This window comes from Monodon monoceros, unplaced genomic scaffold, assembly GCF_005190385.1.
Source record: "Monodon monoceros isolate NGI ecotype Baffin Bay Population unplaced genomic scaffold, NGI_Narwhal_1 Super_Scaffold_6, whole genome shotgun sequence".
NCBI classification, from domain to species: domain Eukaryota; kingdom Metazoa; phylum Chordata; class Mammalia; order Artiodactyla; family Monodontidae; genus Monodon; species Monodon monoceros.
The window spans coordinates 82964483-82987077 of record NW_021703783.1 but is presented as its reverse complement, the minus strand read 5'-3'; the positions used below and the strand labels follow the sequence as shown (position 1 = coordinate 82987077).

Below are 22595 nucleotides of genomic sequence, written 5' to 3'. Positions count from 1 at the left end.
TTTTTTGTGGTATGTGGGCCTCTCACTGTTGTGGCCTCTCCCGCTGCAGAGCACAGGCTCCGGATGCGCAGGCTCAACGGCCATGGCCCATGGGCCCAGCCGCTCCACGGCACGTGGGATCTTCCCGGACTGGGGCACGAACCCGTGTCCCCTGCATCAGCAGGCGGACTCCCAACCACTGCGCCACCAGGGAAGCCCTATTTGTAGACTTTTTAATGATGGCCATTCTGACTGGTGTGAGGTGGTACCTGACTGCAGTTTTGATCTGCATTTCTCTAATAATTAGCAATGTTCAGCATCTTTTTTTGTGCCTGTTGGTCAAGTGTATCTAACAAATGAACAGAGATCTGAATAGAAATTTCATCAAACAAGATATATGAATGGCTAAAAAGCTCATGAAAAGAAGCTCAACATCACTGGTCATTAGGGAAATGCAAATTAAAACCATAATAAGATACCACCTTATACCCACTAGGTTGGCTATAAAAAAAAAAGACAGACAATAACAAGTGTTAACAAGGATGTGGAAAATTTGTAACACTTATACATTGCTGGTGGGAAGGTAAGATGGTAGTCACTTTGGAAAACAGTTTGGTAGTACTTAAGAAGTTAAGTATAAATTTCCCACATGACTCAGCAATTCTATTACTAGGTATCTAATCAAGAGTAATGAATACATGTCCATAGAAAGACCTGTATGCAAATGATCATAACAGCATTATTCATAAAAGCCAAAAACTGGAAACAATCCAAATGTCTACCAACCGATGAACAGATAAACAAAATGTGATATATCAATACAATGGAGTATTATGCAGCAATAAAAGGAAGAAATATTTGATACATGCTACAACATGGTTGAACCTTAAGAACATTATGCTAAGTGAAAGAAGATAAATGCACAAAAGCACATTTGTACAAAATGTTCAGAAAAGGCTAATCTACGGAGACAGAAAGTAGACTGGTAGTTGCCTGGGGATTGGTATGGGAATGCGGACTGACTGCAAATGAATAAGAAGTTTCTTTTGGAGTGATAGAAATGTTCTAGAACTGGATTGTGGTGATGGTTACACAACACTGTAAATTACTAAAAATCATTGAATTGTACATATAAAAAGGATGAATTTTATGGTATATAATATATACTTCAACTTTTAAAAATAGAAAAATAAACAAGGACCTGAACAGACAATTTCAAAAAAGTAATTGTAAATATCCAATAAGCATTATTAATCAAGCTCATTCCTAGTTTAAAAATAAATCAAGATAAACCCATGAAATGTATTTCACCAATTATGTTGGCAAAAACTAAGAAGAGTGAGATGATTCAGTATTGCTGAGGGTATAAGGCACTCTCGTACACAGTTATTAGGAGTATAAAATAGTTCCATCTCTTTGGAGGTTGATTCAGAGGTACCTAAACAAACTTAAATGTACCCTTTGACCAACACCCTCCCTCCCAATTCCATTTATAAGTATCAATCCTACAAAAATATTTATACATGTGCAAAAACTGTAATAGCAAGATAATGGAAATATTTAAATGTCCATCTGTAGGGGAATGGTTAAATAATTTGCATAATTCAGACTACTTTTCAGCCTTTAAAAAATAGGTCAATCCATATCTACTGCCATGTAAAGATATATTGTTAAAAGTAAAAAACAAACAAAAAACCCAAACAAGTAAACACCCAAAGTCATAAAGCAAGAAGAAAGACCTCACTTGTATAAAAAAAATACATGTCTGCATAGAATCAGATTAAGGTTCCCAAGTCCCCTCTCCCAGAAAGCAGAACATGTAACCTTGCATCATCGACTCAGGTCTTGGCCTTAGGGCTTGCTCTGACCAATGGAATGTCAACAGAAATGAATGTGCTAGCTTTAATCAAGGTTTTAAAAAGTATCACGTGTATCTAGTTATTCCCTCAAGCAGCATAAACTTGAGAAGCTTACCCTTAACACAACAAAAGCTAATACAATGTGTTGCATGAAAAAAGGTTCCAAAAGATACACATCAAACTGAATTATGTGTGCTCGCCTATGCTGGGGAACAGTGATGCTATGAGAAAGAACTTCGTATACTTTTTAGTTTCTTGAATTTTACAAGTCTGTACCTAAAAAAAAATTGTTTAATGGAAAATGAAAAAAAGACATGGGCTAAAAGTAAAAGTATCTGGATTAGTGTGGTGGTATAAATTCTTTTCCTTTTCTACAGTTTCCAATTTTTCCATGTAGTTTTAGTATATGTTATTTTTTAAAGTCTGGAGAAAAAAAAAGCTAACTCTATTATCAGTCTAATGTAGGTAAAAAGACACATTATAATGGCGATGACAACTACTGATATTGCTGATGGCAACTTGAAAGTCCTTTGAAAATTATTCCAATAATCTTATTTAGCAATCACAATGACACTGAAAGGTAGGTATTTAATCACTCCCATTTCACAGTGAAGGAAAACAGGCTTAGATTACTTCCACTAAAGGACACATACACGGTAAGCAGTGAATCAGAAAACAGCCTTTTGGATTCTAAACCTCCAAATCCTGAATGCTATAATGACCATGTGATCAAAACATTATGCAAAAAGAAAAGAGGCAGTGATTAATTCTGTTTGGAAAAAGGAGGAGAGAATTGGTTCTGAAAGTACTTGCTTGTGTGAACCACTCTTAACAGCTTCCTACGAGAAAAATGGAAATGACAGCCTTCATTCTATATTCAGATTTTTGTCACTAACTCTCAGAGAAATATAATTTGAAAATATCCATTTATTACTTTTCATTATCACTTATGACAACTAAAATTCATTATGGCTCAACGTATACAAATATATTGCCACAAGCAGTTATATTAATATCAATTTAATAAGATGATTTCTGATCAGAAAAGGCACAGTTTTGAAAACAGATATACTCCAGGGACTAAGGAAAACACAAAATGGACACAAATTTGTTCACTGTTAGGTTTAATTGAAAATGGCTAAGCTTCAACACTTTTGAAAATTAAAGATGGAAGAAATGAAATGTTTTTAATCTAAATCGTAAAATAAACATTTGGTCTGAAAAAGTGTTGGCATACCTGGGAACATTATTGTTTGAATCTTCACTTTCATTTGCCAGGCCACCAAACAAATAGCATTTGTTACCATATAAAGAGAAGCTATGTCCCAGCCGAGGACAAGGAGGTAAACCAGAAGAAGGAGGATACGGTTTCACTTTTTTCCATAACCAACGACTTGCCTAAAAAAGAGCATAAATACTCTCAGACAAAATCAGGAAAGTGCTCCTATATTGTCAATAGTGTAACATCATACCAATACATTTTAATCTGAATCCAATCAGAAGGCTTCAATAAGCTACTTTTGGGACAAATGACAAGTTAACCAGATAACTTCAAGAATTAAAATGAGTGTTCCAATAGAAATTCAGTCTAATCTTCCATATTCACAGCTTTCCACAATGGCAAACTAAGCTTATAATAATAAACACTAGCAGTTATAAAATATTTTCCAAATGAAAAATTCAACATTATTTATAGCTTTAAGATTAAATGTAATTTATGTACTCTCACTTTTTGAAATTAGGTAATCCATGGATGGTATATATTTTAACCTTTAAATAAACATAAAGCTCATTAAAAAGTTTTTTTTTTTCTTGGCCGCTGCATGGCATGCGAGATCTTAGTTCCCCAAACAGGGATCGAACCTGTGCCCCCTGCAGTGGAAGTGCGGAGTCTTAACCACTGGACCACCAGGGAAGTCCAACATAAAGATCACTTAACAAACCAAACTCCAAAACTTATTCTCTAGCCATGGATGCTTTCTTTATCTAAAACTATTTTTGAAAAAAATTTTAAATGGACTGCTTGTAAATAGGCATAATTCACCTACATCTGCCAACTACCAGATACCCTTATGATCACAGCCGTGGGAATATACAGTTCAGGAATAAAAGTCAGTTAAGGCTGTCACAGAGGGCTCTGGGTCTGGTTTATTAGAGAGTAAAATCTAGAAAGGCTATTTGAAACTGTTACCCCTTTTGTATGTACTGCCAGAAAGGGGAAAAAAGTGATTATTAGCGTGAGGGTAACAATTTCTGTAACTAAGGCAGAAGTTTTCAAAAACGTACGGTCTGGAGACCAGCAGGAGCAGGTGGGAAGTCAGAAGGAATGCAAATTCTCTGTAGAGAATACTGATTCAGAAACTCTAAGGGCGGGGCCCAGCAATCTGTGTTTTCACAAACCCTCCAGGTGCTTCTGCTGCAGGCTAAAGTTAAAGACTGCGCTAAGATACAAAAGCTCAAACATATAACTTGTACAACTGAGGCTAAGTAACAGGTATCTTAATGTTACAAATGTTGCACTGGGTATTGGAAAAAGACTTGCACTAGAAACTTTGGCTTTGGGACTTCCCTGGTGGTCCAGCGGATAAGACTCAACGCTCCCAATGCAGGGGACACGGGTTTGATCCCTGGTCAGGGAACTAAGATCCTACATTCCACAAGCCGCACGCCACACGGCGCGGGCAAAAAAAAAAAAAGGAAACTTTGGCTTTTTAGTGAAGTGGAAATGTTTTCTTTGAAGCTATGAAATGTGAAGCTCACACTATTTTAAGCATGTTAATGAAACATTTTGCAATCTTTCAAAGAATTATGAGCAATATCATTAAAATTTCAGGTTGAGATAATAAATTTGAAATATACTTACTTGTAACTCATATAACTCATTGCTGTATCTTCCGTATTCAACCATTCCCCCAAATACTAATATTCTGGTACCATCACAGACAAATCCATGGGCAGCACAGCCTGGAGGGATGTCTCCTCTAACAGCTGGCAGGAACCACTGATTTGTAACTAGTTGCCAAAATAAAATTAAGACCAATTATAATAAACAGTTATCACAAACTATGAGTATGTACTTTTATATGAATCATTTATATCAGTGGTTCTTAATTGGGAATGATCTTGCCCCCCCAGGGACAAACAAAAAAATTTCAGTCATCAGAACTGCAGGAGGAGGGTGTTACTGGCAACTAGTGGGTAGAAGGCTGGGGATATAGGGCAGCCCCTAAAACAAACAAAATTATCCGGTTCAAACGTCAATCATGCTGCTGTTGAAAACCCTGATCTATATCACTTAATTTCTCAACAAAAACCCTACTTGGGGAGCATCATCCTCTCCATTTTACAAGTGAAAACTTTGACACTTCGGTTCAGTAACTTTAGGGCTGATCCTTGAGCAACTGGCAGAGCAAAATTCAAACCAGGTCTAACTTATTCCACAGCCAAGGATTTTACAGTCTACCAAATTGTCGACTAACTTTTTAACTTTTTTATGCTGGGGTGCCAGGAGGAGGAGAAGGTGAAAAAATAAAGTTTCCCCTACTCGACCATTTTATTAATTTCTAAATGACCACTACGATTAAGTTGTTTGGTCAAAGAAAAGTTATTGATCACGACATAGACTTCAAACTCATTAATTAGCCTTACACCAAGAAAACAGCTTCCTTAGGACTGCTGGCGCATTTACAAGTGGGAAAAATGAAATTCCAACATCCTTTCCGTTCCACGGAGGTACTCAAAGTCAGGGCCTCCGCGGCCGGGGGCATTTCTGATGTGCAGCGGCGCTCAAGGCGACAGTCCTCCCCGAGCGCTGAACGGCTGAGCTTGGGCACACACACCCAACCACGCAGACAGGCGCCGGTATCACCCACGAGCCACTTCCCCGCCAGTGAAGAGGGCTACCAACGGGGTAAGAATCTTGACTAACAACTGCCAGGTACGGGGCTGTATTTGGGGTGAAAGTACCAGAAGCCCTCTCGTTTTCCCTCCTCATCTCCTCTATATTCTCTTCCTCCTAAAGAAGGCAGGCAGGCAAAGACGGGAAAGGCCCGGAGGAGCTCTGGTTTGGAGGTGGGTTTTGACAGGGAGGGATCTCGGGGCCCCGGAGTGGGCGAGACTTCGGGAAGAGGCCCAGGCGGATGGAAACAGTCTCACTCGCCTACGTCCGCCAGCAGGGCTGGGGCGGGGGGGTCCGGGACCGCCTGCCCGAGGGCCGGCGCGCCCCGCACGGGGGCCGGTTCCACCCCGGCAATCCCGGAGAAACGGAGCTACGGCCCGGGACGCTGCGGGATTGGGGCCGTCCGGCCGAGACTCGCTCCCCGCCGCCCGCCGGAGGAGGCAGTGACCCGGCGGTGACAGCTGTCAGGGCCGAGGCCGCCGCCTCGTCTCCCCTCCCCCTCCGCGGCTCCCACAGGCGGGGCCGAAGAACCGCCGCCGCGCCTACCCGTGTTGTAGACGTGCAGCTCGTCGGCGATGCCCTCGTTGCCCCCTCCAAAGATGATCATCAGCTCCCGGATGGCCACCGCGCGGTGTCCGTGCCGGGCGCGGGGGACCGGCCCCGTGAAGGAGGAAACCCGCCTCCAGTTGAGGAGGCTGGGAGCCGCCATCTTCCCAACCCCCGCCCCTCTGTCCACAATGCACCGCGCCTGCTCCGGCGCCGCTGCTCCGGGAGGAGGGCTGGGACCCGCCTCCAGCTGTGCACGCGGGAGGAGGGGAACCCCACGGAGGAGGGTGATGGTCACGTGACCGCGGGCGTCCAGGGTGAGGATGGAGGGCTGCGGGGAGCAGAGGGGGTCCTGGCACGGGAGCCCCACCCCCCCCGGGTGACGTGGCTGGTGTTGGCACCCTGGACAAGGGATTTTAGGGTGGAAGGAAATTTCCTACCGACCAGTCTCCCCTCCCCATCCAGAGCCTCCAGTTTTTTATTTGCGGGAGAAGATACAGCGTTTTCCTTTACGGCCACTTTGAGCATCTAGGATGTGCGGGCGAGTCAGACCTTTTAAAAGAGGGGTCCCCAACCCCCAGGCCGCAGACCGCAACCTGTCCGGGCCTGTTAGGAAAGGGGCCACACAGCAGGGGCTGAGCAGGAGGTGAGCGAGGCTTCCTCTTCGCCTGAACTATTCCCGCCCCCCATTCCATGGAAAAATTGGCTTCCACGAAGCCCGTCCCTGGTGCCAAAAAGGTTGGGGACAGATGCTTTAAACAATGACAACACAGCAAGGGAAAAGCTCTCGTAGAGGTTTTGAAGTGCCAGGAGCGCGGGGACAGGAGAGGGAAGTCCATCGCCGCCGAGGGCGTGACTGCGCGCAGAGCGCCTGGGCGTAGAGGATGCCGCCGAAGGCTGGGGGAGGGGGGCAGTCTGGACCATGGAGGAGAGGCCGCGAGCGCTGCGTGCCACTCGCGGCTGGGAACACCGGAGGGAATGTCGGAGCTAAGCCTGCAAAGGCAAGTCAGGCAGATCAGATTTGGAGGGTGACATGCCAAGAAGTTTAGGAACGGTGAGCCGCGAAAGTTGTTTTGTTTAAGCAGGTGGGAGGTTATATATAGATTTATCTTTTATTACTATCTAACATTTGAGGGTCTTTCATTGACAAGCACTGTCCTCCTTGCCTTATATGAATTAATTTGTGATTCTCCTAACAATCCAGTGAAGTGGGTACTGTTATTTCCCTTTCGTGGATGGGGAAATGAGGCACAGAAAAGTAAAGTAATTTTCTCATGGGCACACAGCAGAATTAGGGACAGTATTCAAACGCAGAGCTTCTGATTCCAGAGCCCCAACCCCTAACCACTATACCATACTTACTGTGAATACAGTCATAAGTAACCCTGTTAAGTCCGGGCTGCTTTGTGATCTGGTCCTACACAGAATCACACTCAAAGAGATACAAGTCCAGCGGCAGAGGTCGGGGCGGGGGCGGGGGGGGGGGAATGAAAGCAATTTAAATCCCTACCTCACACTCTAAAGAAGGTATCAAAGAGGGAATACACATAATGTAGGCCAAATTTCCTAAAATTTCATTTCCCTCATCTTAACTATTTTCAATTTCTCTCGTATGCCTAGCTCATCTCTCCTCCCCCAATTCCGTCAAACCTAACCATGCCTCTCCCACCTTCTCGTTCATCTAAACTGCCTTTTGAGAGGTAATTCTCTCCCTTTTAAAAAGGAATTCTTACTATTCTTTCCAGCTCCTGCTTTTCAAGTTCTTCCTGTCACTGATTAATTCCCCAGTTTCATAATATGGTCAAAGAGAATTTGCAATTGGAATAGGAAGGTGGCTAGAAACAAAGAAAGCTATGAATATTTATGTACTGATATTTTTCTTGGTCACATACATAACATGGGCTCTTAAATGTTTCAGTTATAACGTTTTTAGGTATCTGAAACAATACTGGAAAAGTTGGGGTAGAGCCATGAGTTTTTCATAAAACTTTAAATACTTTATTTAAAGAATTATATTTTATTCTGAGAGTTTAGTGTTAAAATGTCCTAACTCTTATGACTGATACTGTAAGTGGGTGGTAGTTTTTTTTTTTTTAATGTCCTTATAGCAAAAGACTAAGGGTAAAATTAAAAGTTGCAAACCCAATGTTGATATTCAAATTAAAAAAAAATCAAAACTGGTGTATGATATTTGAAAGTCTGAAAATCTCTGAACTAAGGGAGAGATGAAGGCAAAATGTTAAGACAAAGGAGATTACAAGTGATAACTGGTCGCTTAGATAAGGAGCTTCAGGACAGTGGTGGAGCTCTGTATTAGTTTCCTAAGACTGCTGTAACAAAGTACCACAAACCAGGTGGATTAAAACAACAGAAATTTGTTGTCTCACAGTTCTAGAGTGTAGAAATCCAAAATCAGAGACATGATCCCTCTGAAACCTGTAGGGAAGAATACTTCCTTGCCTCTTTCTGGCTTCTGGTGGTGGCCGTCAATCCTAGGCCTTCCTTGGCTTGTAGCAGCATCACTCCAGCCTCTGCCTCCATCATCATACGGTGTTGTCCCTGTGTGTCTGTGTTTCTTCTCTTCTTATAAGTTCACCAGTCATATCAGATTAGGGCCCACCTAATGGCCTCACCTTAACTTGTTTACATCTGCAAAGGCCTTATGTTCAAATAAGGTCACAATCACAGGTTAGAACTTAAACATATCTGTTTTTGGGGGGACACAGTTCAATACATGACAGGATGCTTAATCCAATGGGAAAGATATTTTACCAGAGCACCTTTGACTCAACGCTGCTTAAGTGAGGAGTCTAGATTAGGTCCCCAATTCTCAAGAAAGCTACGTTCAATCTTTGAAACTTTAAGAATGGAAGTTACCGCCTAGGAGGTGAGTGTACAAAGGGAAGAGAAGAATGAGGCAGAATAGCGCCCTGAAGAAACCAACTTTTAAGAGGTAAAGACAGCAGGAGGCTCTCATGAACGAAATGGGGAACGAATAGCGAGAGAAGTCAAAAGGGAACTGGGTGAGGGTGATGTCAAAGAAGCCACAGGCTAAGGGGCTTTCACAGAGTGGAAGTGGTTATCAAAGCCAAGAGCCATAGAGAGGTCAGATAAGAAAAAGACAAAGAAGCAACGTCTGCAAACTAAGAGGTTATTAATGGCCTAGATTAAAATACTCAGTGGAGTGGGAGGAGGGAAGCCACAGAAGATCGAAGAATGAATAACAAGTGAGGACGCACAGATAACATGTATAGTCTACTTTTTATAGACACTTGCCCCCAGAAGGAAAGAAAAAACAGTGGCTGGAGGGGAGAAATGGCTGTGTACAGAGCAAGCTCTTCTCATTCTTTTCCAAGGATGAGACTTGAACATGACTGTGGGCTCAGAAGAAGGATCCTGTTGAAAAGGTAAGACTGAAGGAGCAATAGAGATGTCTTAGTCTGCTTAGGCTGCTGTAACACAATACTAGAGGCTGCGTGGTTTATAAACAACCAAAATTTACTTCTCACAGTTCTGGAGACTGAAAGTCCAAGATCAGGGTGCCAGCATGGTCAGATTCTGCTGAAGATACTCTTGTAGGTTTCAGACTGTTGACTTCTCACTGTATCCTTACCTGGTGAAAGGGATGAAGGAGCTCTCTGGGGTCTCTTATAAGGGCGTTAATCCCATTCATGAGGGCTCCACTCTTATGACCTAAGCACCAAAATACCAAAGACCCTACCTCCTAACACCATCACCTTGGGGGTGAGGATTTCAACATATGAATTTGGAGGGGGACACAAACATTTAAATCATAGCAAAATATGTCATTTGGAAATGCTTTTTGTTACAAGTAGCAGAATATCCGACACAGTGTGGCTAAATGATAAGGCACTTAATTATCTTGCACAAGAAATCTGGGGTAGGTAGGTCTAGGGTTAATTTGGCAGTTCAGTGGTGTTACGGTTCCAGGTAGCAGTTCTGAATTTCTCTTGACTTTTCCTTTATGGTCAAAAGAAGGTCGTTGCACCTTTGGACATTGTGTCCCCATACAACCATGCCCAAAGGCATGAAGCAGGAGGACAGCCAGGATGGGGAAATAGGGCTTTCGTTTTACAGGGAGGAAAAGCATCTTGCCCAGAAGCCACCCAGCATACTTGCTCTTAGGTTTCACTGGCCAGAACTGGGACATTTGGTATATTAAGATTACATTAGCTATAGTGACAGAAATAGGCTTTAAAAGTTTATGTTTCTCCCATCTAAATGAACTTTGGAAATGGCAGTCCAAAGCCAGCATGGCAGCTCTATTTCACCACATCTTCAGGAATTTGTAGACTTTGTAGATTGGAATTCCTCCTTCCAGCTCATGATCCAAGATGGCTGCTCCAGCTCTAGCTATTGCATCTACACTCCAGCCAGCAGGAAAGAGTAGGGGAAAGGAATGTTCCCCTCTCCAGAACACATTCTGGAATTGTACATGTTATTTCTGCTTACATCCCATATGCCAGTATTTAGTCACAAGGCCACAGCTAGTTGAAGGAAGTTTGTGAAATGTAGTTTTTATTTAGAATGGCCAAGTGCTCGGGTAATAGTCAAGGTTCTATCACAAAGAAAGAAGAGAAGAGCAGACCGTGGGGGTCTTCTCGCAGGAGGGTGGCTATAGGAGTCTAGGAAAGTGTTTTTGTTTGTTTGTTTTTAGCCTCAGTAATGAGAAGCAGGCAAGGGAGAAGAAGGTTGGAAAAGAGAATTGGTGAGTTAACCAAGTAGGCCTGTCTCAGGGCAGGTTGAAACTTGACTGAGCAAGATCCTAGAGGATCAAGAAAAGATGGATTCAGAAGTACATGAAGATTTACACATGGACTGGGGTTGAATATATGTCTATTGCATAGATTATATAATTGTTTATATTCTATAAAAATATATTAAAACACAGAAAGCTCATTGGACAGCACTGCTCTAGCCTTTTGAAGTTACATTAGAGAAGATGCCTTCATCTGTCACCACTTTCTCTCCTTCACTCCCGCTCCCCCATATCAAACACCATCATTTACCTGGAATCTTAGTATAGCATAGAGGTTAAGATCACGGGATTTAGAATTCAATAGGCATAGCTGTTTACTAGCTAGGTGGTCTTGGTCAAATTATTTATTTTTTTGAGCTTCAGATGCTTTGTCTAGAAAATGGGGATTGTAATAGCATCTATTTCTTAAGGTTATTTTGAAGATCAACTGAGATAATATATGCAAAGTACAGGCTGTCCTTGCTTTGCATGAGAGTGCAGTTCTGTGAAAATGGCCATGGAAGCTGAAACCCTGCAAAGCGATCTTAATTACTCATGGGAAAAATTACAGTTGTTTTGTTCATGATCTTTAAAAATTTTTGTCAAAATATTTAAGGTTCTCTTACTGTTAGTTTTAAATGTCTAAAGAAATGAAAAAAATAGTAGACTTAATGTTTATTTGTTCTACTGTAATTTAAAACATTGGACATATTGAAGATGAAAATTAAATATTTAGGGTTTGTTTTGGTTTTGGTTTTGGTTTTGGTATAAAACTTACCAAGAGCAGCTGAGCAGTGCTTAACCTTCTTGCCATTTAACTTACTGTAAGGAGTGAGCATCTTTTCTGTGCCTTGGAAAATGGTCATACTCCTTTCTAAGTTTGGATCAGCTTCCCATATTTTATCCTTTGCACTTTTAACATCATAAAATAACCTTTGAGAGTTCCTCTAATGTGAATTTTTTGCCCATGTCATTTCCTCTGGAACATCTCCATCCCTCTCATCACAACCGCTTTCCTTATTTATGTTCGTAAAATCACCCTTACTAGATTTTTCTGGCTGCATAGCTAGAGTTGAATAGCAACAGTATCATCCCACGGCCAACTAATTTCTCCTCTACCTTCATTTACCTTTGATTTGAATGTCACTCCCACTATTATCATTTTTTTGTTTCTTTGCTAACGTTTCTCTTTGTTGGCCAATTCTGTTATCCATTTTTGTGGATGTCGCATGGGTTTATCACTGGGAAGTAACGAAGCAACACAACTACATGCTTTGCTGTCTGTACATAAGCCGAATAACAGCTATCCAGTGACCAATCAAGGACAGACTGTCAAAGAAGTGACATGATTGGTCACTCATCATTGATGTGGCTCTGTTATCAGCGTAGTAATTTTGTGGACTGAAAAGCTAGCAGCAAAGTTAGTAATTATCCAACTACTCAGTTGATATACTGTGGTAACAGATTTGAACTGTGTTGTAGGGGGACTGATGTTATTGAACTAACCGTGGTGACTGAAATTGGTGCTGATGCCACACAGAGCAAGGACAGTGCTGCGCTTACGAAATGCCTAGCACGTGGTTAGCATTTAGTAAGTAATAGATTGTTTAACTTCTATCGTTTTCGTTATATTACTACTGTTTCTACTCCTCCTGAGCTACGGGCCCCTGAGGAGTCAGTCCGAGAGGGAGGGGCTGGTGCTGGGAGGTGGCAGACAGTGCAGTGTTTTCAGCCAAGAGTGTAAAATGGCCATGTCCAACGGATACCTTAATCTCAGTTGAGAACTCAGGCCAAGGGCTTATTGGCAGCAGTCTGAGAAGGGGTTTTGAGGAGTGCCAGCAGGTAGGCAGAGCTCAACAGCAGAGAGCCTAGGCAGGCGCTGTTCCTGAGACGAAAGAAGCAGATGGTGTCTGAGAGGTCTGCTCCCAGATCACAGGGCTCCAGCCATGGCGAGAGCTGCGGCCAAGGCCTGGAGAGGGCAGCTGGCCAGAACAAGGCAGGACCCCAGGCCAGGTAGAGCCTACACCAATTACCAGAGGAAGGAGCTCGCACAAAAGCCAGGGAGGAAAAGCAGTCATCTCACGTGGGAGAAAGGGACCCTGTGTGCAAAGAGTCAGGTGCAGGAGCGATTGCTGCAGCTCAGGGGGTAGCAGGCAAGAGCCAGAGCAGCTAAGCTCTGGACAAGGAGATGACCCATCACTGAGCCCCACCAGCCAAAGAGAGGGAATTGAGGCCGCCATAGTTGTATTTCCTGCCCCATGTGGATGATCCTGGAGCCCAGCCCTGGGAGACCGAGGCAATAAATAGAGGCTTGTCAGCCTGACCCAATGCAGTGATTCACTGCTGCTGCACAATGCTGCTTCCTTTCCTTCCAGTCACATTTATCAGCCTTAATAGGGTTTATCTTACCTACTTATCTACAAAGTAATACACTCAGCCAAGGCAGGCCCATTGGGTAAGAAATGATGAACATTTGGCTTTCAACTAATAAGAAATAAACATGGAATAATAACGACTCAGATATACATTGTGTTGACTAGTGATAGCACAAATCGAAAATGCATATAGATCACGTAGGACTGTGTTCAGGCAGATAACCGAAACCTAACCAAAGTAACTTAACCGCATCCAGGTTTATTTTCCTCACACGGTTAGATGCTCCGTAAGTAGTCAGCTCAGGCTGCTGTGGTGACTCCTGGTGCCATCGGGACTGAGGCTTCTCCTGTGTTCTTGCTCTGCCCTCCTCACTTAACACGTGCAGGGCTGCTGAGTCACCCAGCGCCGGGGCACGGATAGTTTCCATTTGCTTATGAAGATCTATTCTCTACTCTTCTTTAAGTTGTTCAGTGCCGTGAGGCTGACCTAAATGTATTACGTCACCTGACGTCTCCAGGTCTCTGACTTCCAGCTGGGTTTGGCCAATGGGAGGCACCACCAACAGGAGATTGTAAGGTTGGGGTAATGTACCTCCTAGTCCCTTTTGTGGGGGTGAACAGAGGGCGCTCCTCTTGGGCAGCCCTTCCCTGCGGCTGCTTCCTCCCACTCCTGGTGCTATAGCATCAATTTTTTTTTTTTTCCTGTACGCGGGCCTCTCACCTCTGCGGCCTCTCCTGTTGCGAAGCACAGGCTCCGGACGCGCAGGCTCAGCGGCCATGGCTCATGGGCCCAGCCACTCTGCGGCATGTGGGATCTTCCCAGATTGGGGCACGAACCCATGTCCCCTGCATCGGCAGGCAGACTCTCAACCACTGTGCCACCAGGGAAGCCCTATAGCATCAATTCTTAACCAAGTTTCCCTAACACTGACTACACCTTTTCAAATAGTGCCTGTTTTAAGAGTCTCCACCATTAGCTCACTGGGGTGGGCCATCTGTGTCCTGCCGGGACCCTGACTGACTCACCACAGCGGTCTCTGCGCACAGCCCGGGGGACCATATGCAGCAGTACGGGGTGGGCCTTTCATCCACAGGGCTGCGAGGTGGCGACTCCACCTCCAGGCACCAAGGTTGGGTTTCAGACAGGAGGAAAGGGCAAAAGGCACCAGACAGCTCTTTGCCAGGAAAACAGTAGCTTTCTAGGAAGTCACAGCCAGCCAGCTTCTGCTCACATGCTGCTCTAGCTTCAGGACCTCTGAGGAGGTGAGTATTTTTAACTGGACAGTTGCCACCTCAAATGACAGAGTGTTTCTATTTGAAGGGAAGAAGCAGAGAGGTTATTAAGTTGTACCAGGCTACCAGTGTTTGAAACAGCATATAACTCATTTGGACTTTTTGAAAAAAGTTACCGATTGCTTACTGTTACAATTTCTTTCTCTTGTTTATACCTTGGGGTGTCTTCATGCAACAACAATAATAATCACTTCCATGTTCTGAACCCTTACTGAGTGCATTACATGCATGAGGTCTTTTAACCCTCACAAGAAGCTTCCTCACCTTACAGATGAGGAAACTGAAGGTGAGATTTTCAGGAATGTGTAAGTGTAACATCTGAGCTAACACCTAGGTCTGTCGGTCTGTCTCCAGAGCCCAAGCTGGTAGCCACTACACTTAGGGTGCCCCTTATATCCTACATCTCTTTCTATTCTCATTTCTTCCCCAGGGGAGAATCTGTGCATCCAATTTGGAAATATAGGTCATAGACAGTAAGCCTCTTGCAGCTCAGCACATGGCCCAGCAGAAATAAAGGAGGGGCTTCTCTGGTGGTACAGTGGTTAAGAATCCTCCTGCCAATGAATGGGACACAGGTTTGAGCCCTGGGCTGGGAAGATCCCACATGCCTTGGAGCAACTAAGCCCGAAAACCACAACTGCTAAGCCCGCAAGCCATAACTGCTGAGCCCGCATGCTGCAACTACTGAAGCCCGCGAGCCTAGAGCCTGTGCTCTGAAACAAGAGAAGCCACCGAAATGAGAAGCCCACACCGCAATGAGAGTAGCCCCTGCTCGCCACAACTGGAGAAAGCCAACTCGCAGCAACAAAGACCCAACGCAGCCAAAAAAAAAAAAAAAAAAGACTAGTGCCACTGAAGAACTGCATTTTATTTATTTATTTATTTATTTTTAAACAAACAATTTTTAAAAAAATTTTTATTTTATTTTTTATTTTTGGTTGCACTGGGTCTCAGTTGTAGCAGGCAGGCTCCTTAGTTGCGGCTTGCTGGCTCCTTAGTTGCGGTTCACTGGCTCCTTTAGTTGTGGCACGTGTGCTCCTTAGTTGAGGCTGGTGGGCTCCTTAGTTGTGGCATGCAAACTCTTAGTTGTGGCATGCATGTGAGATCTAGTTCCCTGACCAGGGATCGAACCCACGTCCTCTGCATTGGAAGGCAGATTCTTAACCACTGCGCCACCAGGGAAGTCCCGAGGAACCAAATTTTAAATTTTACTTAGTTTTAATCAATTTAAATTGAAAAACTGATTCACGATTCAGTTATTGGAAAATTTTGAAGTATGTTGGAGCAACCTGAATATGTGAATCTATTTTTTTTTTTTTTTGCGGTACGCGGGCCTCTCAGTGTTGTGGCCTCTCCCCTTGTGGAACACAGGCTCCGGACGCACAGGGTCAGCGGCCATGGCTCACGGGCCCAGCCGCTCCGCGGCACATGGGATCTTCCCGGACCGGGGCATGAACCCGTGTCCCCTGCATCGGCAGGCGGACTCTCAACCACTGCGCCACCAGGGAAGCCCGTGAATCTATTTTTTAAACTGTACATTTTATCAAATCTAAATACATATCAATTGTTTCTGATGAAGTTTAGTTTGGGAATTGAGATGTGTTGCAGGTGTAAAATACACACCAGATTTCAAAGGCTTCATACAAAACAAAAAGTGTAAAATGTCTTGTTAGTAAGTTTTAACTAATTACATGTTGAAATAATGTTTTTGTATATATTATGTTAAGTAAAATTTATCATTAAAATTAATTTTACCTCTTTGTACTTTTCTTAAAGTGACTACTAGAAAATTTTCGATGACAATGTGGCTTGCATTATATTTCTATTGGGCAATACCACTTTAGAAGGTGGCAGTGAGCAGAGGCAGACTCATTTCTTTATAGGAATGAGGGAGAGAGGCCATTGCTAAATAAATTCCATGATCCCAGGCAAAGTGCTGGCACCATTTCCTGGATTTCTGAGAATCAATGGCAGGAACACAGAACAGCACAGAGCTGGGTGGGGTTGATTCACGGCCTGATTCCTTCCCATGTTCAGTCACAAAACGCACCATCTTGAAATTTCCGTCACTATCATTGCCTTGGTCGAAGGGAGACCACAGTTTTTATCTGGGCTTTGATTTGGGGACAACAGCATTTTAATGACTAGGGCATTTTAGGAGAAGCTAGTGGCCAGGAAAGATATTCTTAAAATCAGTATGAACTTAATGTTTTCACTTCTGCCCTCTCAAAATTTACCTTAGACCCAGTGTGTGGTGGAAACTCACCCTCCAAGCATCTGCTTTTCTCCAGTTTGGAATGTTTTCCTCCAGAGCAGCCTTGTTTTTGAAATGATTTGCAGGCTGCCGGAGGAGGCTGCGAGAGGAAGTCTGACCCGCCAAGCCCATCTGGAAGTGGTTTCAGGGGCCACATCACTCAGCCAGCACAACGCCTAGATTCCCAGCTGCCTGGAACAGGGGTGGAAGAAACCCGAGCTGCTCCAGAGTCTGCACAAGCAAGGGAGGTGCAGTGGGGGAGGAAGACTGTCTTGGAAACGGAATATTGGCCTTGAGGCTCTCCAGCCCTTTGAGATTTCCAGTTGGGATCGTAGAAGCAGCTGAAGCAGCGTGAAGGGCAGCATCCCAGGGCCAGCCACCATTTGAATGCTCTGCCCTACAGCTCTTCTGGACGGAGGAGCCCTGCCCTCACCACCCACCAGGTAAACAGACATTTACAGCAGGGTGACGGCCTTTCTATTTCACCCTGGCCTGCTGGCAGCTGTCCTTTATTTTGCTGTAGATGCAAGAAAGTAAATCAGAGGTGGACTGTCCCACGCAAACCACCTTCAGGCGCTCCAGCTGTTTGTAGCATGCTAGCGGCATCTTCTTCTTTTTTTTTTTGCCATTGCTGCAAATCCAAAATATTCAATGTGCAAGTTTTTCACATCCTGGACTGCTTTTCCAGACCTGGGTTTATGTCCGTCCCCCTACCCCCAAATAGTGTGATTTACTTACTATTTTCATCATATTTTAAGTGTGGAAATCATCTGTTAGCTAGGACTGTATAAATGCTAGCATTTAACGTTGGTATGTTTCTGAGCCACAAAAGATTTAATTGAGCTGTGATTCATGTTTTCAGAATCTGTCCTAGGAAGCTATTCTGAGGGCCCCAGTCCCCCCGCAAAGAACTGGCAGTTGTATGAAATCTAAATGAGGCTTATTGTAAATATGGTAGTCATAACGGGTTGAAAATGCTTTTTAACTTTCAAAAAAATGTCTTCTTTTGTTCACTTTATGAGCAAGCGTAATACTTTGGCCAAGCCTGATATATAATTTATGACATAAGTTAAGAAGGGATAGTTAATAAAAGAGTAAGAAGAGAGAGAGGAAGAAAATATGATATCCAAACATCTGAATGTGCTGTGGAAAGAAGTCAGTCCTCTAGCTGTTTGGCCCGTGCAGCCAAATATCCAAAGGGACATTGGTTTGTTTTGTCTTTTCCTCTGAATGTTTTGGTGTCGCATTTGTATACAGTATCCTTTGCGTGCTGCATAGTGGAATTCCAGGCTTCCATCTAACTCAGTAGAGCAGTGCAGGGCAGTGCTGGGAACATGGGCTCTGGGGTCCGACTCACAGAGTCTGTGCGCTGCCACTTATAAGCTTTATAAACTTTGACTCTGGGTGACTCTATCTCTTCATCTGTAAAATGGGAATTAAGTGACATCATGTGTCTAAAGGACATAATGCAGGATCTGCAGAGTAGTGAGGCCTCAGGGGAGGTCAGCTTCTCTGGTGGTGCTGACGATGACAACGGTGACGGTGAAGGTGACCACACACCCTGCACTGGGCCACAGCCCTGCTTTTGACACGTTGTTCCCTCCCATAGTCCAGTCGTCCAGTGTTCCTCACATCTGTCCAAGTTGTCTCTCCAGGGTTCTGCTTCCTTCCTTCTTCTCTTCAAACACCTCTCCTTTTATTCCACTCTGGCTCTCTTTAGTTCTCCTGCTTCTTCCCTTGCTGAGAGAAAGACATGCTCAGCAAGCCACAGCCCTCACCATTTTCATTCCTAGTTCCCAGGGGGCATGATTCTAAAGATTTCTTTTATTTCAGCGTCTGCCAAAGAATGTTCCAAAGAAGATAGTCCCGTGGGGAAAATACGTTCTGTGAGCCATATCCCCCTCTCAGCACTCTCAAGGCATGATGGCATTTTAAAGGTCCTGAGAAGTCCCGCAGAACAGGGGTCTCCAACCCTCGGGGCTCAGACTGGTACCGCTCCGCGGCTGTTACGAACCGGGCTGCACAGCAGGCGGTGAGCAGCGGGCGAGCTCAAGCAAAGCTTCATCTACCGCCCCTCACCGCCCCCCATCGCTCGCATTACCGCCTGAACCGTCCCCCCCGCAGCCTTCCCCCCACCGTCTGTGGAAAAATTGTCTTCCACCAAACTGGTCCCTGGTGCCAAAAAGGTTGGGGACCGCTGCTGCAGATGAGAAATCTGCTTAAGTTTGTTTTTTAACACTGTGATTCCCAGTTGACACAGAGCCATTTTATCACATCATATAGATTAACATCGGCACTCTGCAATATCCTATTCTTTTTTAAAATTTATTTATTTTTTGGCCGTGGCATGTGGGATCTTAGTTCCCCGACCAGGGATCAAACCCGCACCCCCTGCAGTAGAAGCGGAGTCTTAACCACTGGACCGCCAGGGAAGTCCCTACAATATCCTATCCTGACCACATGTGTTTTCACCCTGGTTCCTCTCATGGACATTCTACTTCATACCTTTCCTGGCGAACACCCAAGGGGACATCTTGTTCTCCCTTCTCTGGTTAAGGACAGATGATTGATCACGCATGCCATATTGATGTGTAGAAAGTCTGGCCTAAGGTGGGCAGCAGGGATCAGCAAACATTCCCTGCAAAGGGCCAGGTAGGTGGCTCTGCAGGCCAGATGGTCTCCATCATGACGACTCAGTTATGCGGAAGTAGTGTGGAAATGGCCATGGAAAAAACATCAAACAGCACCATCAAAGAATAAGCCTGGCTATGTTCCCACAAAACTTTATTTTTAAAAAACGGTGATGGGCAGGATCTGGCTGTAGTTTGTCAGCACCTGGTCTAAAGCCATGTTGTGAAAGAATGCCTCAATCCATCACATGAGAAAGCAGGATGGGTCGTCCGCAAACTGAAGACGTCCCCACCCTGCTTATTTTGGTGGATCAGGAGTAAGCCTTTGATGTTCCAGCAAAAAGTAAAAAGACCAGAGGTGTTTTGTTGGAGGCCAAATTCCTAAGTCCTGGTTTTGTCCTTCTTTCTCTTTTCTTCAAGTGAACCCATGCTCCTGTCCTGTTCATAACTCTGTAGTCTGCCTGGTTTAAGTTGAAGAGCTCTATTAAATGTATTTTATACCCATGTGAACTTCAGGGTCAAGTCTTAGAGAATACCGTGAAATCACAGAGCTTCTTGGCAGGTCTCTTAACCTCCCTGAACTTCAGTTTCCTCATCAGTAAACTGAGAAGAATAACCTTGTAGGGTTGTTGTGAGAATCAAATTAATTAATATACATATAAAGGTCTTAGAACAATGCCTCGCTAATAGAAATTACTATGTGTCTCCTTATCATTGTAATAAATTATTTAATTTAACCTGCAAAACAATCCCATTTTACAGACTGGGTTTTGTAAGTTGCCCAAGATTACACAGTAAGAAATGAGGCAGAACCAGGATTCAAAGTCAGCTCTGTCTAATGACAAAACCCATATTTCCACTCAGGTACATGCCCTGCCAGATTTAAGTCATTCAAAAATACATTTTAGGAGCCCCTCTTTTATATTCCTTTTTGATTCCCAGGTCCTTTCCTATTACCTCCTTACCTGAACCCATGGCAGACATGATTAATCAATCACAGTGCCCTTCCTTCCTTCCTTCCTTCCTTCCTTCTTTCCTTCTTTCTTTCACTGAGTCTTGTGATGGCTTTAGACTCCTCAATTTGTCAGTCCTGAAAGCTCCTATCAACTGATTAGAGTTGGCATGTAAAATAAAACTTATGGGCTCTGATTTTTGGAATATTTTTCTGGAGTCCCTCCCACTTTTGCCTTTCTTCCAAGGCAGAGCTAATCCCCTTAGCCACTGCCAGGTCTTAAGACATTCTTTCCAGGTTTGACAACAGGCCCAAACTCTTCGACATTTGGTAAAACAACTCCCCATGCAAGATCTTCTGGGACCTGTTTTTAAACCTAATAGACATTTCTCTGGTCCAGATCAATTCCCTAAGCTCTCCTTTTTCTTCCTAGTCACAGGCCCTAGGACCTTTCCCCTTTGAAGCTCCAACCATCCAGGGCCTTACCTAGGGATTTCCTCTTTCCAACACTGTGAGATGACTCCCCAGCTGCATCTTTCTTGCTGTCCTGAAGACAGGCTTATGGGCCCTTAATGCTGAAGGCGCGACTCTTTGTTACTACAGGGAAACTACAACACAGAAGTCACTCAGCTTAGGAAAGCTTACAGAGGCTCAGGGGACATGGTTCTGGGGCTCCTTGTTGTGATGGTAAGAGAAAGGCCAATAAGAAGACCTGAGCCCTCCCCTTTTATTTTAAAAAATTATTTATTTGTTTATTTAGTTTTGGCTGTGTTGGGTCTTTGTTGCTGTGTGCAGGCTTTCTGTAGTTGCGGTGAACGGGGGCTACTCTTCGTTGCGGTGCGCGGGCTTCTCATGTCGTGGCTTCTCTTGTTGCGGAGCATGGGCTCTAGATACACGGGCTTCAGTAATTGTGGCACGTGGGCTCAGTAGTTGTGGCTCACGGGGTCTAGAGCACAGGATGAGTAGTTGTGGCGCATGGGCTGTTCCATGGCATGTGGGATCTTCCCGGACTAGGGCTCGAACCCGTGTCCCTTGCATTGGCAGGCGGATTGTTAACCACTGAGCCACCAGGGAAGCCCCTGCTTTTATTCTTGTAGTGGGACCATCAACCTGGCTTTACCCTCCTTCTGGCTTTTTCCTTAGTGAAGGTATGCAGACCCTTTTCTTCCTGGGATTGAAGAACAGAACAACAAGAGCCCTTTCTTCCTCTCTCCTATTTCTCACTCATTCATTCCACACACATTTCTTGAGGCACACAGAGGTAGGTCGGCCACAGTCCCTGTCCTCTGTCATCTCATGGTCTAGTGGAGGAGACAGGCACACCCATGATATTAGAACACAGTGTTCTGAGTGCAGGGATAGGCATAGGAATGGAGATTAGGGGAGCACCCAGGCAGGGTAATCAGGTAAGGCTTCCTGAAGGAGGAGGAGGAGTCTTTAAAGCACAAGTAGCAATTTACTGGGGAAAGAGGAGGGGAAAGGGCATTCCAGGCAGAGGGGACTGAATGAACCAAAGTTCACTGACAAGAAAAACATAGAGGGCTTCCCTGGTGGTGCAGTGGTTAAGAATCCACCTGCCAATGCAGGGGACACGGGTTCGAGCCCTGGTCCGGGAAGATCCCACATGCCGCTGAGCAAGTAAGCCCGTGTGCTACAACTACTGAGCCTGCGCTCTAGAGCCCGCGAGCCACAACTACTGAGCCCACGTGCCACAACTACTGAAGCCTGCACGCCCAGAGCCCATGCTCCGCAACAAGAGAAGCCACCGCAGTGAGAAGCCCGAGCACCACAACAAAGAGTAGCCCCCACTCGCCACAACCAGGGAAAGCCCGCGCACAGCAACAAAGACCCAATGCAGCCAAAAATAAATAAATAAATAAATTAATTAATTAATTAATTAATTAATTAAAAAAAAGAGAAGCATAGACCTGGGTGTGAAGGACAGTGGAGGGCTGGAGACTAACTTTCAACCAGTTCAGCTTAGACGGAAGGCATGACACAGAGGACCTAGGGGAATCTTAAGCTCCAATCTTAACCTTCTGGTACTGGA

General features: G+C 44.4%; 2 protein-coding genes across 7 annotated transcripts in view; one reads left to right on the top strand and one right to left on the bottom strand.

Moving 5' to 3' along the window:
- HCFC2 (host cell factor C2) overlaps positions 1–6471 on the bottom strand; it is a 46763-nt gene extending 40292 nt beyond the window's left edge. For 3 of the 4 annotated variants that reach the window (XR_003791194.1, XM_029206191.1, XM_029206192.1), the window contains exons 1-3: positions 6283–6455; positions 4702–4850; positions 3076–3236 (exon numbers count right to left, since the gene is read on the bottom strand). Coding sequence is in view for 3 of the 4 variants with exons in the window: in XM_029206191.1 (XP_029062024.1) it covers positions 3076–3236; positions 4702–4850; positions 6283–6445 (473 nt within the window). In the remaining variant the exon portion in view is untranslated. Of the gene's footprint in view, positions 1–3075; positions 3237–4701; positions 4851–6282 lie in introns of all 4 variants that reach the window. The other variant, XM_029206190.1, reaches the window with a different exon arrangement.
- Positions 6472–7277: 806 nt separating this feature from the next.
- The window catches only part of GLT8D2 (glycosyltransferase 8 domain containing 2), a 56809-nt gene continuing 41491 nt past the window's right edge, over positions 7278–22595 (top strand). For 2 of the 3 annotated variants that reach the window (XM_029206131.1, XM_029206130.1), the window contains exons 1-2: positions 9671–9689; positions 16952–17406. Coding sequence is in view for 1 of the 3 variants with exons in the window: in XM_029206129.1 (XP_029061962.1) it covers positions 12608–12632 (25 nt within the window). In the remaining 2 variants the exon portion in view is untranslated. Of the gene's footprint in view, positions 7337–9550; positions 9690–12523; positions 12633–16951; positions 17407–22595 lie in introns of those variants that run through there. The other variant, XM_029206129.1, reaches the window with a different exon arrangement.